The sequence below is a fragment of the Sardina pilchardus genome, chromosome 14 (assembly GCF_963854185.1).
Source record: "Sardina pilchardus chromosome 14, fSarPil1.1, whole genome shotgun sequence".
Classification (NCBI taxonomy): domain Eukaryota; kingdom Metazoa; phylum Chordata; class Actinopteri; order Clupeiformes; family Clupeidae; genus Sardina; species Sardina pilchardus.
The window spans coordinates 17,006,653-17,021,477 of NC_085007.1; the positions used below are offsets into that span (position 1 = coordinate 17,006,653).

Below are 14,825 nucleotides of genomic sequence, written 5' to 3' on the forward strand. Positions count from 1 at the left end.
TTTCTTGAGATCATACACACAATGAGTAAAACAAAAGTGGTCTGTCAGCTAAAACTCTATAGCCAACAAATAATGACTAAAGCCACGCAGAATTGTGGTACTGAATAAATTCACCAGACTTATGCTAGTCAACTGTGTGGGGGAAGAAGCTCATAGTGTTGAATTGTATCTAAGAGTGCTTTGCAGCAGCTCTCTTTACCTATATGGTCCCCATATGTTTCCAATAACTGTGCTATCACACAGGGCGAGATGAAACAGTCTAGCCAACATATACAAAGTATGTTGTTGCACAAACCCAGCATATGTCATATAGCCTATATGTCATTTTGGTCTCTGTTAAAACAAGAATGTACATGATCAAGGGTCTGTGCAGTTTAACCAGAGGTTAGATAAATTAAATATATGAGTATCTTCACATGTGAGCTGGGGATGGGTGTGTTGCATGTGTGCATGAAAGGTTTTATGTGTGAAACGTAACTGCGTAATGTAAATGTGAAAATGTTTTCACAGATGCTTACATCAATAGTGTACAGATGTTTAGGAACGACGACTCAGGCCAATGTCTCGCACAGTGGTTCAAAGGACCTTTCGTAAAGACCATGCTGGAATGAAATGTGTTCAACCTTTACAAAGAAGCTTTAAATACTAAACAAACATCTTGGAAACAAATATTTTCATGTAACCCTCGTCAGCCCTGTGGGGGGTTGGGCAAGGTTTGAAGGTGCCTTTCTTTTAAAAACACTAGATGGTACGTAATATGGAAAAAACAATCAACATCACCATGGATGATATCAGTTGGTATCAACATTCAATTGCATGTACGCTAACTTCAAAAGTTTGGAGTCATTAGACATGTCCTTGTTTTCATCATAAATGTTGTAAATGACTGTTGTAGAAATAAATGGCTGATCTTTAAATGCAATAACTACATAAGTACTGTATACAGATGCCCATTATCAACCATTAGCAACCCTTCATCCAGTGTTCCAAAGGCACATTCTGTTCATGAACCTGATATCATTTTCAAAGGTTGAGAAAACATTGTTGAGCCCTTTTGCAATTATGTGAGCACATAATGTAATCTGAAAACGGCTGCCCTGATAAAAACAATGCAACTGATTTCATCTGGTATTCTGTCTACAATGGCGTGGAATGGAAATGTCTAAGTGACCCAAATTTTTGGAATATCAGTGTATGTATTAGCACATTGTACCTCTAGGTTTTCTGTCCACCTCATGTTGAACAGGAATCTCCAGAATCCTGCAGAAGCATGATGGAGAAGATGCATGAGGCTCTTCTCAACGTCTCTCCTCGGTCCTCAATCCTCGGTCCTCCGGATCGTTCCCACTGACCTATAAAGAATGATGGGGCGGCAACAATGGGATAGTCTATCCAGTGTTCTTTACAGATCAGCGGGAAGAAGCTGGAGGACAGAGGACCGAGGAGAGAGGGTTGAGAAGAGCCCATGGTGTACATGTGTGTGGTGTGGACATGTGAGTGGAGCACGAGACATCTCCACCAGAGCACATGCCAGAGCAGTCTCAGACATTCCACCGGACAGATCCATTACACTGAGCAGTCAGCCTGTCAAGCCGAGCGCAGGCTCATCTGTACACATTGCCATTAGTTAGAATCTACACAGTAAATCTTTAGGATTAGTACATACTGTAGGTTTCTGCCGTGCATCAGAGGCATACAGATGGCGTGGTTGAGGGGGAAGCAATAGATTGTGCAGATTTTTTTTATGATAACACTAGTAGTCTGTTCACATGGCTGACACGGAAAGAAAATGCCTTCAGTTAGAATGTCAGTGCAGTTGAATTAGCAATGGGAACATCAGACAGTGCATCAGCGGTTTGGTATGGGATTCAAATGGTCCAAAATCAACCAAGGGGATGAAAATACTCAATAGGGCACTGAGTAGGTCATACGGAACTAGCAAGAAAAAGTCTAAATGCTTCAGATTCAATTACACTAATGATTATTATTCAATGATACTCTATAGATTGAGGATTAACTTCTCAATGTTCTGAGGCTTAAAGTTATGAAGATATACAACTAATTAATCATAGATTAGCATTCATTTTGTACTATGCCATTCTTTAAAAAAAGGAAGAAATACTATTAAAAATATACTTTTGAAAGAAATCACTGTTTAATGTTGTGTCACACCATCCAAGAAATTACAGAACACTTTCACAAGCCATTTTTTATTGATGGGTTAAAGAAATTGTTTGCTTTTTTTGTGAGAAGGGGAGCCTTTTGGCACCAGTTACAAATTCTATAAAGCAGCATTTTTATACATCACATATCCAATATTGCACCCATCACTGGAGTAAATATTAGTTAAACAATAGTCAGCACCAATTCTGATGACTGAATTCAGATTGATAAATTCTGAGGAAAACCAAAGGAGCAAAAATCATTCGATACAGATATATTCCCTCTTTTTTTTTTTTTTTTTTTTTTAACTTACTAATGTGAAAAATTTCTACATTCTACTTTTGAATACGAAGTTTGCCCATTTCTAATGATTTTAAACTGTGATTGAATTTGCTTTGTTCTAAAACATACAAGAAAGACGGTGGGGTATGAGAAAGCCATGGCGATGATGACAGCAGAGTCAGTGGGAAGGGTAACTTCAGCATCTGGTATTTAGTGATCAAACATCTGCAGTACTTCGCACACATTCACATATTGGTTGCCAAAACAACTGGGCACATCATTTCCCCCAAACACTCACTGCCCCAATGAAATGTCTGGAAACAGACACCCCCACACAGGAGTGACGCGCAGTTGCATACGTAGACAAAAAAAAGAACAGACACACACACACAGCAGAGGTACTCACACATTCTGAGTCAAGTCATAAAGCAGAGGACCTTACACACGCACACATACGAACGTGAGCGTACACACGTACACACAACCATTTTCTGTGGAATCGCTGCATTAATCACTGACTTTGTAGAATCTAAGATTCCCAGAGCCCTTGGCCATGCGCGTCTTGCGTCGTGGCACTGCTGAGCGATGCTGACTCAGAGAGAGAGAGAGAGAGAGAGAGAGAGAGAGAGAGAGAGAGAGAGAGAGAGAGAGAGAGAGAGAGAGAGAGAGAGAGAGAGAGAGAGAGAGAGAGAGAGAGAGAGAGAGAGAGAGAGAGAGAGACACACACACACACACACACTTCAGTTCTCAGGCTGCGTGACAGGGCCTGACACAAGTGCCATGGTTGAGTGAGTTGAGCTGGTGCCATAGCCCTGGCACAAACCTGTGCCAAACCAGCCGAGGCGCTGGCCCGCTCCGCCACCTCTAATGCTCGAGTGACGCAGAGGTGACTTGGCGCTCTCCTCTTCTTTACATTAGCCCAAATGGGCAAGCGATAGGCCCTGGTGACGCAGAGATAACAATTCCAACGAAGGCAGGTGAAGCTCAGATGCTAGCGCGCTGGTAGAGGAACGTACAAATTGTACCAGAGAGAATTGGATCGGTTGGAAAAACAAACACTGCCACACATTCTAATGAGCTTAAATATTTCTGGCCTAACTTGACACAATTGCTTCAAGTTGAGCAGAAAAAAGATAAATCAAAACACCGGGTACAAAGGTCTGGCAATTAATCCTATCAAAGTAAAACAAAAAATATATACATCACGGAAAGCATGTCATGATTTTTATGCATCTAGAAAGCACCAGAATTACACTACAGAAGGTCCAGAGAAGAGAACAGTATTCTGCCAAAGATATTGCTTGTATTTGCTAGAATGGTTTAACATACTTATCATACTCAGGGTCATATTTTGACAAATAATGACCTGACATTTGAACTCTTATCCTGAAAGATGTATTCTTAAATAGTACGAAATGTCTTTTTATACTATGTGTGTAGTCTGTTAACCTTGAAAAATAGAACCATCAGCTTTATAATATTTGTACAGGTTGTGGTAAATACCCTACATAGTGCAAAAACTAAAAGGTCAAAGATAATGCAAAACCAAGTCAATTAATGCCAATAAAGTTCATTAGGGGTATTTCTTTCTATTTTCAATTACTGATGTTGAATTTCCTGAAAACTCCAAAGCTGAGAACATGATGCAATTTTCTTTAACAACTGAAAATGTTTTTAATGCTAACAATCTGTAAAGCCAAGAGTATAGCTCACACATGTGGAAAGACCCAAAAACTAAACCCTGTTGCATCCCATAACGGGAAATGATTCAGTGAAATACAAGGCCCACAACTCAGCTCTGCGGTACTCTTGAAACAAAGGCAGTTTTAATGGACAAAAAGGATGTGCAACAGAAAGGGATGTGCTTACAGTGCTTGGCTGTTCTGTTGGTCAGTTAGATAGATGGACACCATTTTAAAAATCATCAGTCAGTGTGCATGTTATTCTCAGATGGAGCTTGTGTCTGAAGACCCCAAAACTTCGGCCATATCCTTCAAAATGATTAGAAACATGGCTCCTAATTTTTTTTTTTACTCCCAATGGCAAACACCTTCTTGAGGATTTGTGATACAGAGATGCATGAATAAAAGGGAAAATTAAAATCGGAAAGGAAAAAAAGAAACGTCTACACAGAAGCAGGTTCAGAGTCCAAATGAATCCAGTCCAGAACCAAAAAGGGGTGGAGGTGAAGGAGGAGGAAAAACGAAAGAAATCGAGGAAAGACAAACCACCTCAGTTCCGGTGTGTCTAGAAAGTTCTTTGAACCACACAGGCCTGTGCGTGACGATGTGCACGGGTGTGTGTATCTGTGTGTGTGTGTGTGTGTGTGTGTGTCTGTGTGCATGTATGTGTCTGTGTGCATGTATGTGTGAGTGAGTGAGTGTGAGTAAGGTATGTCAAGCTATTTACAGTGAGTACGATTAAAGAGAGATACGTTCTGCAGTCCCGACTCCCCAAGAGCCTGAGGAGGCTGTAAAAAAAATGATGGGCGCTTAAAGGTTTTCCTCGCCGAGAGAGAGAGAGACACACACATACACACGCGTGATCCAGACGATTGATGCGAGGCTCCTCCGACGAGCGGCTTGTCTGTTCCGCTAATGCACCGAACTCAGCAACACAATGTCCTGTCCTCCGACTCCTTGAGTTGTCAAAACAAGAAACCAGTTAGGAGGAATTATCATCAGTTTTCCTACCTGCAACGAAAAGAACAAGACACATCGAGTAAAACTGCCCACGAAAAGAACAGAAAAGTTTAAAAAAAAACACCACTGGGCGACTTGAGGTCACTCAAAGTCACCAACACAGAGCGGTCCACTCTGGACCGGGCTCGCCTGAAAGGACAGCCCAAGTGTGACCAGGGACAGATCATTTGTAAGAACTGACGCATGTCAGTGTCTTTGGATACCAGCTAAAGTCAACACTAAAGTTCCTACACTGAACCGGTGAAGCAATAAAAACCAGCGGGTCATGGGTTTGGTACTCAGGTAGAAAAATAACAGACAGCAGGGAAAAAGCTCCTATTAATAACATAAGGTGTCTTCTGCTTTTTTTCAGGTACTCAAGGAGCAAACAATACTGATGAAAGTGTATTATTTCGTTTGAGTCGCTTTGAAGAAAAGTGTCTGCCTAATTAATAAAGGAGAATGCGAGGGGGTTGAATTTCTCTGGTGACCTCTCTCTCTGTCCCTGCCAGTCTGGAGTCTCATGATCCTAAATGCTTGAAAGAATCTCGGTGAAGGCCGTTGCGTCAAACATCACAATGACTAAACAAGGCAAGGTGGCGCTGTGAGGTCATACCTAAGGATACGCAAACAAAACGCCGCGCTAATCATTCTCAGAGGCAATTAGTGCTTCTCTGAAGCATGGCGCAGAGTGACTGCTAAACGCATCTTAATAGCAAAGGCTCGACAGACGTCAACGTGAAGGAACACCACGTCTGTGGCGTTATAAACAGAGATTCATGTAATGAATACATGTCTTATATTAAATGGTACAGACATGTTACATAACACATGTTGTTGCGAGTGTGCCGCATGCCGACGGACAAAGCAGTTGGATTTTTCATCAACACCCAACAGAAAAGAAAAGGGATTAAATGAAAACTATAAAAGAAGTTACATAAAGTCTGGTGGTTGAGGAAATGTTCCAGTGACCGGGATCATCTGCTGGCCAATATACATTCTGTTTATAATCATTTTTACAATATGAAATTCATACAGTGAATTGTAAATACTATGGTCTCCTGATATATTTTCCAATGCTTTCAAGAAACTTTCATAGAAAATGTTACTGTCCGGCCTGCATTAACAGTTTGTCATATGGCCTGACTGACCACATGAAAATATACTAGGACGTCAGCACCATTTTTTTCACTTTCTTTAGTATGACCTTTTCCATTGCATTTAACAAAAGGAGTGTCTATTTGAAATAAAGAAACCAAGAAAAGCCCAAAAAGACACCCACGAGCTCATGGTGTACACGAGCAAATAAACAATCTCAGACAAAAAGCGCAGGTCAACGTCATGATTCCAAGCTCATTTCAAGGAAACGCTGTAAAGACGATGAAATTCGTCCGTTCAGTTACATAACAGAGTTCAATGCGTGAAGCACTGGCATGTCAAAGCAGCCCTATACTACTGAAGGCAGGCAACTCAATTGAGAAAAAGCACAGATATAAAAAGCTAGTCTTCTGAAAATTTGCTCTAATCCGAGACTCTCGAATGTCCCAGAGCCTGAACATCATGTTTTCCTAAACGCACCCCTGGCCGAGCTTGAATGACCTTACCTGGGGTTACCGGACCACTGAGAAAAAGCCTCTGACGCGCGCTTATGCGGGTCTGCGAAGCCCTAGCTACAGTGACAGCGTATCTCTATCTGCACAGGCTAGCTGCTTACGGCTAGCCTTAAAGAACAAGCGGCTTGAACACATTCCAAACATTCCCCAAATCAGCATCTCACGAGGCTAAGCCGCTCCTGGAGTGGCCGCCGCACACCCTGTGATTTTCCCAGTTTTGGGTCTTCTGATGTTGGATGCGAGCACCTGCTCGGTAATTTAGTGTTCCCTTGCGGATTTGAAAGGGAGCTAGAGGCACGTTCACATATCTGTGGGCTTTGGCCTCAGCAGAGGCCCTGCGGATAACACTTCCGTGTGCCGGAGTTGAACCGCACTACTTGTGCTCAACAATGTGATGTGATGTGACAGAGAAAGCAGTCAGCTAACTACATCTAACTACATCAGATAGGTTGACTTGTTTCTGTTCTAACTTTAGAAACAACGATGATTATGTTCACTATTGATTTCAATGTCAGAAAACTGAGAAAAAATGTGAAATAAGTTGTGATCAAAGGATTTTGAGGCATTTTTTTAGTTGTCCATTAATGTAATACTTGACAAATAATCAATCTATTGTTGCGTTACTGTTAGAAACTAAAACCTTGCTTTTCCATTTTCCACCATACATTATTCCATCGTTATAGTATGGCAAGAAAGGAGGTCATTGGCTGTTGGGCTCAATTATCAGCAACATCTGCCCATCATCAGACTGTTTCTATAATGCTAATAAATAACGTGCTGTACCGAACAACGTCAATTTATTTGTCGTCATTGTTAAGGTTTTCTATCTCACACGAGTATCTAACTTCTGATGCTTTTCATACATCCGTCCAATTTCATGCAACTCCTCCACAAACAGGCAAGAGAAACGGAGGGGGGTGTCTTACGTGAGCAGAGCTGGGACACACTGGCTAGCGAGCCCCCCGCTGAGAAGAAGGCCCAGACGGCCATCAGCACCATGATGGCGTAGACGGGCGGCAGGCTGCCAGAGTACAGCGGGTTCAACAGAGACTGGCAAAGAGGAAGCAAACAGGAGGACAACAGCAATTAACACACAAATTCATTTCAAAGAGGTCGGCACATTAATCTAGCAATTCAGCTAACCTTTAACAAACATGTTAGACAACTGGATTTTGAAATGACACAGTAGTTTATGTCTGATAAAATGCCTTATAAATGACGGATTAGATAAATATTTTCCTTAACTACTACAGGCTCTGGCTTACAACCAAACCCACTACAGACTTTTCCCAGCAGAGGAACTGATGCAATTCTGGGCTGTCAGTTTCAAAATACATTTCTCTAACGCAACAGTCTTAGTGATGTAAGGCTTAACATCACACCTGTTCACACGTTCAAATAAACCAACCCTCAAGGTCATACAGAAATATGAGATGCCATTCATGTCATTGCCATTTGTAAATGTAGTGACCAAACTAACATACATAAAAGAGATTAGTCTAAAATGAGGACTTTTAGTTTCTCGGGCACCAACGGGCCCAGACTGTGGCATAACCATAAGCTAACTGTAGCCAAGTCTTCCTACATCAACCTTTGACCAGACTATAAGAATGGAAAACAACCTGCATGTATAGAGTGACTCATTCCTTTGCAGTGTTCCGGAAAAAGCCCCTGGTCAGCTTTTAAAAACTCAGTGATTAAACGTACATCCAGGGTGAAGTAACTGGTCACGTTTGGACGGATGTGTGGAGAAACCTTGAGGTTCAACCACAATGTAAAAGCAGCTACGCAATACTATAACCTCTTATGAAAATCATAACAATAGGGCAAGAAAGTGAGCAAACTACTAGCATGCACATGACCAAAGGAGTTAAGAGATTGACCTTGACCTTGCTTACACTACACTACCTTTGCACGGCCACTGGTCCTTATTAGAATCCCATCATCACTCCTTACTAAGAAACTGGTTTGATATAATTGAGTGTCTCTGTGTGAAAGTGCATGGGCACATTTAACAGGAGTTTTCTAGGAACATGATCATAATCTCAGCCGCCCTAGAGGAACGTGATCCAAGTACTCCCTCCAGTGGAGAAAAGGCAGTTCATCAGTGAGGGCCCTTTGCCCTCCATGTCGGTCATATAACAGATACCGACGACAAGCACTTTTAAATGTGCCAGTAACATATCCTTAGCCTGTACGTTAACATGATCGGGAAAGCACTGCATAAGTATTACATTTCTAAAATACACGCTTCAATATTAGTACACACCAACATTGAATGGTTGGGTAGTGTGGTGTGTGTGTGTGTGTGTGTGTCTTTGCTCACCAGACAGGACACCAGCAGGTGTAGCGCAACCACGACGCCGATCACCCACCACCGACTCTTCTCACATCCGTCAAAGAACACGACGCCCCAGAACGTGTGGAGCAGGGTTATGGCCAAGGTCATGAGAGCTGTCAAAGGTCAACAGAACAAAACTCAGTCTATGGGTGCCTCTCAATCATCTTTTTATATATCCTCCCTTCCTTCCTCAGTCCTCGTTACCACTGATCTAGATAAAGAATGATGGGGCGGCAACAATGGGATAGTCTATCCAGTGCTAGTTATAGATCAGTGGGAACGAGTCTGGAGGACCAAGCATGAGAGAGAGGTTGAGAATGGGCCTATGTGCCGGAGTGGGACAGAGACAGCAGAAACACACTAAGACACATTTGACTTATATGAACTCTAAATGAATACTGGAGTGCAATTGTATTATGTGTAGATGTATTTGCGTGTGTGACAGAGAAGTGGTAAAGGCAAGTTTAATTTCTGAACTTGCTGTTGCAAATCAGCAGTCACTTTTTTTTTTTTTAAATCGTGAACTTCAACTTGCCCAGATCTTTCCTAAAACTTTCCAAAACTTCAGGACCTACCTGAGGTGATGAAGTAGTATTGGGAGTCTCCGAAGATGCCCACGGTCCCTGGCCCCAGTGAATCGGAGAGGATGTTGATCATGGAGAAGGCGCCGCTCATTATTCCAAAGCCCAGCCCAGCAACTGTAGCCACAACAGCACAGGGTCATCATCAGAACAGCCAAGACCAGATTAGATTACATCATATTCTTTCTCCACACAAGAGTATAGCTGGCTGAATCGATTATACTTTGGAGATGTTGGATGTGGTTATACCGGTAATGTTGGTTCTTAATGAACTGGTAGGCCACACACCCGACACTCTCTCATCATGACAATAGACATTTACACAGTTTACAAAATCAAAGTGTTGCTGCTTAAATTGTAATATATGGCTCATTAGGAATGGAAATATGAAAGCAAAGGCAAAACCTCTGCATGAAACCCTTTTTTAACCTAATCTATCTATTGTGTTTGCTTGTGTCTTGAAGATGACCTCAATCTAGTAAAATAGACGCCCCACACACACACTCTCTCTCCCCATTTGTTTATCAGTCATCACATTCACCATTGTGAAACAATAGCAATCATGTACCTCTCCTCAACAACCCGACTTATATTTCATGGCATATTGCCTTACTGTCTGCCTAATAAATGAGGACGTGAGAAAGGTGACCTGAACAAGACGATGCACGCAGCCAACCATGAGAGTGCGCAGGCACCAAATGATTTCTAGTGCTTTATCACCCATAATGAGGATGGGCTGCTAGTCCTACCGGGAGGAAGCATTACCTCATCCCTATAAGGCCGGCCCTCCACAGATTATGCCGCAAATCAGAAGGTAAAAGGGAGATTTGATGAAGCAACCGAAGCCACAGCTGTAATTTGAGTGGGGATTAATTTCTCACTTTGAACACTTTTCACTAACACATCGGTCAGTACCAAAACACCTCTTCCACAACGATTAATTCCATCTGAGTAATTACAAAGAATGATAAGCAGACAAGAGGCATGCCACGATGAGAGCTGACATTTAGTGTATGGCTTCTAACAGCTTTTTTTTATAATTGGTAAGATGATGTGCCACTTAACAAGAAATAGCCAGAACCCTTACAAAACATTTTTTTATATTATTCACCACGTATTCACACCTAACCGTTTAGGTACAGGTGATTTTTGTGTACCGTTACATTAGAATCATTATGACTTCTCTCTTTAGTATACTGTAGCTTGAATGATGTGCTACAATACTTAAAGGTGGGTTAGGAGATGTTTGGAGCATGCTCTCTGGAGCATTTTTTAACATATTGCTGGAAATACTCTTCACACCCCCATTGCAACCAACTAATTAAAAGTTTTGAAACACTATCAAATCATACTGAACGGACTGTTAACGATGATTGGATTCTGATGCATCTATTAAGCTGCAATCTGCTCCTCCCTCCCTCACAAGCATTGCACGTTCCTGTACTCTGGAGGCGTGGCTTCAGGGGGAAGTCTGAAGAAAGGAGTTAGGACTTTTGACCTGTGTATTTTCAAAATGCAGCTTTGCTGGAATCATTTTCCAGGATCTCCAACCCTACCTTTAAGCAAGGCCATCAAATCAAGTAATGCATATAGGGCCTTCCCTGAACTAGAATGTTCCTTTCTCTTTCTGTGTCACATGAGCTGAGGCATACATGCAGTCAGTATGAACTCTGAGAGAAATCGACCAAGAGGAAGCACTCAACATCAACGAGGAACAACAAACAACATCAACCGTACCGTAGGCCATCTGCCGGACCGATATTGTGGAGCTTTCATCTTCGCTGATGGCAGCCAGGCCTTCATTCGCTTTCCTGATTGACAGGCACAGAATTGAGAAGGGTGTTAAAATCAAGACCACGGACTACAATTGTATCCATTACATTTGTGTCCGTCAGGCACACACAACTACATAATGTTTACAATACAGAGAGGGAATGAAAAAGTGGAAAGGTAAATCTTATAGCAGCAAATAAAGAATCATGCACAATATACAGAGATGCTAAATAATATATTTGTACAAACAAGAGAGTTTTTTTACCAGCTACTTAAAAAAACATCCATGATATCTATCTATCTATCTATAGATATGTATACAACTTTTATATAGGCCAACCTCCTTAATGAGGCGTGCACAGCAATATTTGATACAACATGTCCAGGGTAATTTTATGATGATAGAGCACAATGACCTGATTTGTTGTTACTCTGGTTGTATATTAACCTTAGGCCTAAATACCATCACAGTACATGCATGTTTCCTTGTTGTTAGGGATTGCCTTTCATTTTTTTCTGATAAGGACACAAGAAAACGATCAACGGGGGAGCCACAATGGAGGCTTATTTTGTTAGTTTTCATTACCCTTCACCATGTGGAATTATTATCTTCTTGAATTTCCCCTTGGGGATCAATAAAGTATCTATCATTATCTAACACACAATACTATATGGTCCAAATGTATCTGTATTTGAGTGACACATTGGCTGAACAATTAGGCTGATAGGTCAGTCAAATCAAGAGTTCTTACCTCAGTATCCTGTAATAGGCATAGCGGAATACCTCTTGCAGCAATACAGAGAATATGCCCCCAAATATCAGCAGGCCTCTTTGTAGACTTGGATCATCTGAATTGCTGGCCTTTACAGCAATGAACCATACCAAAGAGGATAGGAGAAGGGAGAGAAGCCAAAAGAATGCCCTGGAGAAAAAATAAATATATAATATCACACAGAAGAATAGCTACTTCAAATGACTTTTATTAGATATAATGCAATGGTGCATTTCGTAGAAAGGGACAGGATAGTAACGTCTGTGTAATCCGTTTCACAATTTCAGGAATATTTCATTTATCAATTAACAATTTAACAACTAAGACTACTCAAGTTATTTTAAAAGAACACTAGGAAACGTAACGATGCGTCACTGAAAAGGGAAGGGAGGGTAGAAATCACATCAGCTGGTTAAAGTCATGTGCTACCGGGGTGTCCACCTGAGGATTAAACGTTGGTTATAAAAGTCAAAGATCACTTACCCAGCAATAAGTATGATTACTCGAAGGGGATCCTTAGCAATTGTGAATATAAAAAGAGAGAATGCTGGCCCAAATGCAATAAATGCACACCCGAAAAACACCGCAACCGTCATGGCTAGCTATTTGTACCGTAGAAAAGGGCGAGAAGAACAACGAGCTACGCTGCCGTTAGCTACCACAACTCCTTCACTTGTAAGCTAAATATTACGAACTAAATACATACTAACGGTAATGTTAATGAAAAAAGAAAATGCTGCCTATCAATGCCAATTTCTCGCCTAACGTGACAGATCCAGTATCATTGAAGGAACAATGAAGCGCTAGGCTATTCCCAAAAACCACTTGCATTCCTCTGTACACTTGATCACTTAAACGTTGCCTAAACGGACAAATTAAGCTATAAGCATTACAATCTGCGGCTGCTTATACGTACAACAGCACAATTTTTCGCGTCAAGTCTACTTTTTTAACATCATTATCACATATTTTCTTTCAATGATGAGAACAAAACACTTCCAAACTTAACGTTTTACTTCCTCTTTCTCATGAAATACTTGATGCGTGAGGTCATTTCCTGGGATTGGCTTTGTTGTTTTATTGTACTTCCGGGTGTCTTCATTCCTGTAGTACTTTGTCACGGGCATAGGGGGCCGCAGCATCCTCTTGTTTGCCTTCATGATTCAGATGGACTAGTATGAATCAGGTTACAAGTCAAGTAGACACCTGTTGGACGTGTTTGTTTAAAGTGATGCATGTTATTGGAAAGTAGCCTAATAGTCTATGGTGCAGGTGCAAGTGCAAGTGCCTTGGATTTGTGTGCCTTATATAGCCTATTCATGGGTTTCATCAGGTCCCTTTGCACAGGTGTATTAATCAAGCACCATGCAGTCTGCATTGATAATCAAGGTGCTTGATTTAATACACCTGTGGAAAGGGACCTGATGAAACCCATGAATAGAGGGCCTTTGATGCTGATTCTGTTGATCACAATTTCATTGGAGCGACGAATGGTTTAACACTTGGAGGTCCAGGGCCTTTTCAGCCACTTTGACAGGCAGTCAGCTATACCTTGAGATTTTTATGTTTTTCATCTAGGCTAACTAAAAAGTCAATCTATGCAAAAGTGGCATATGGTTAGAGGTCCTCTACAATAATGATATGAGGGTAAAGTGGATGTAATGAAATTACTTTTTTATTATAATTCAGTGTAAACACAATTATTTAAAAACTACTTTTGAAATTTGAACCTTGAAAACAACGGTGTTGGCTCCATACAAGTAAAAAGAACATTAAAAATGTTTATGTAGTTTTAATACAAATTGGACAAAAGTCAGACTAAATGTGTCACTTAGTGAGTGTCTCTTTCAAATGCAATTTAAGTTAAATGGCCATTTTGAATGGGCCTGCTGCAGGTGAGAGGACTGAAATCCTAGGATTTCCTTTTATAGTTTTTACAAAGTGCCATTGATACATTCTCTTTTAGGGGAGGATTTAGACTCCAGGGGTGCGTTTCCCGATAACGATGGATAGACACTCTTACGAGGGTTTTCTACGATTCATCTCAAGATCGATCGTTAGGATTTGCCGACTGTTTCCCGAACATGCTCGTAGCGTGAACGCGCGTGCACTGCTCTTACGATGCTCTTAAGGGAGCTGTCCACGATAAAAGTTCTGAAATATCCCCTAATTTGATGGTGATGTCAGGTGACTGCACGCCATAGCTAAGCCACCGTCTGAGCTTCGGATCTATACATTAATTAACATCAATACGAAAATAGAAAACCTTTGACATCTGCATGTAAGCATTCCAATTAGCCTAGGCCATATACCACACACATACATACTTTTGTATTATTTAACATGAGATTGTTGCCCCGTTTTTATGTTTGTTGGGAGATATGTATATTAGGCTTCGGCTAGCTTACTCCTACATCGTTTATGCGAGTTCTTTGCTAACCTACTTGTGAGAGCACGGTGTGCTGCCTGTGCAATAATGTTTCGTGTCACTTAAGCAGACGTTTGAATAAAGAGGTTGATAAGAAAATGAGGAAATGTGTAGGCTTAAATAACATAGCCTATAGGCTTAGATTTTGACGCACAACAGACTATTGTCACATATTCCTTTCTCTGTTTTT

At 41.2% G+C, this 14,825-nt stretch overlaps 1 protein-coding gene across 2 annotated transcripts; it reads right to left on the bottom strand.

Annotated features, from left to right (window-relative positions):
* Window positions 1–2,136: 2,136 nt before the first annotated feature.
* Window positions 2,137–13,241, bottom strand: zgc:114200 (Gamma-secretase subunit Aph-1b-like). 2 transcript variants are annotated; one of them, XM_062553929.1, is made up of 7 exons: window positions 12,691–13,241; window positions 12,187–12,357; window positions 11,399–11,472; window positions 9,656–9,778; window positions 9,066–9,193; window positions 7,666–7,789; window positions 2,137–5,083 (listed from the first exon to the last, which is right to left on the bottom strand). In XM_062553929.1, exons 1-7 carry the CDS (start codon window positions 12,801–12,803, stop codon window positions 5,040–5,042), a joined length of 777 nt encoding a protein of 258 aa, XP_062409913.1. In that variant the 5' UTR covers window positions 12,804–13,241; the 3' UTR covers window positions 2,137–5,039. The 2 variants fall into 2 exon arrangements, with proteins under 2 accessions (XP_062409913.1, XP_062409914.1); XM_062553930.1 differs by having other exon boundaries at window positions 2,137–5,138.
* Between the last annotated feature and the right edge of the window lie 1,584 nt (window positions 13,242–14,825).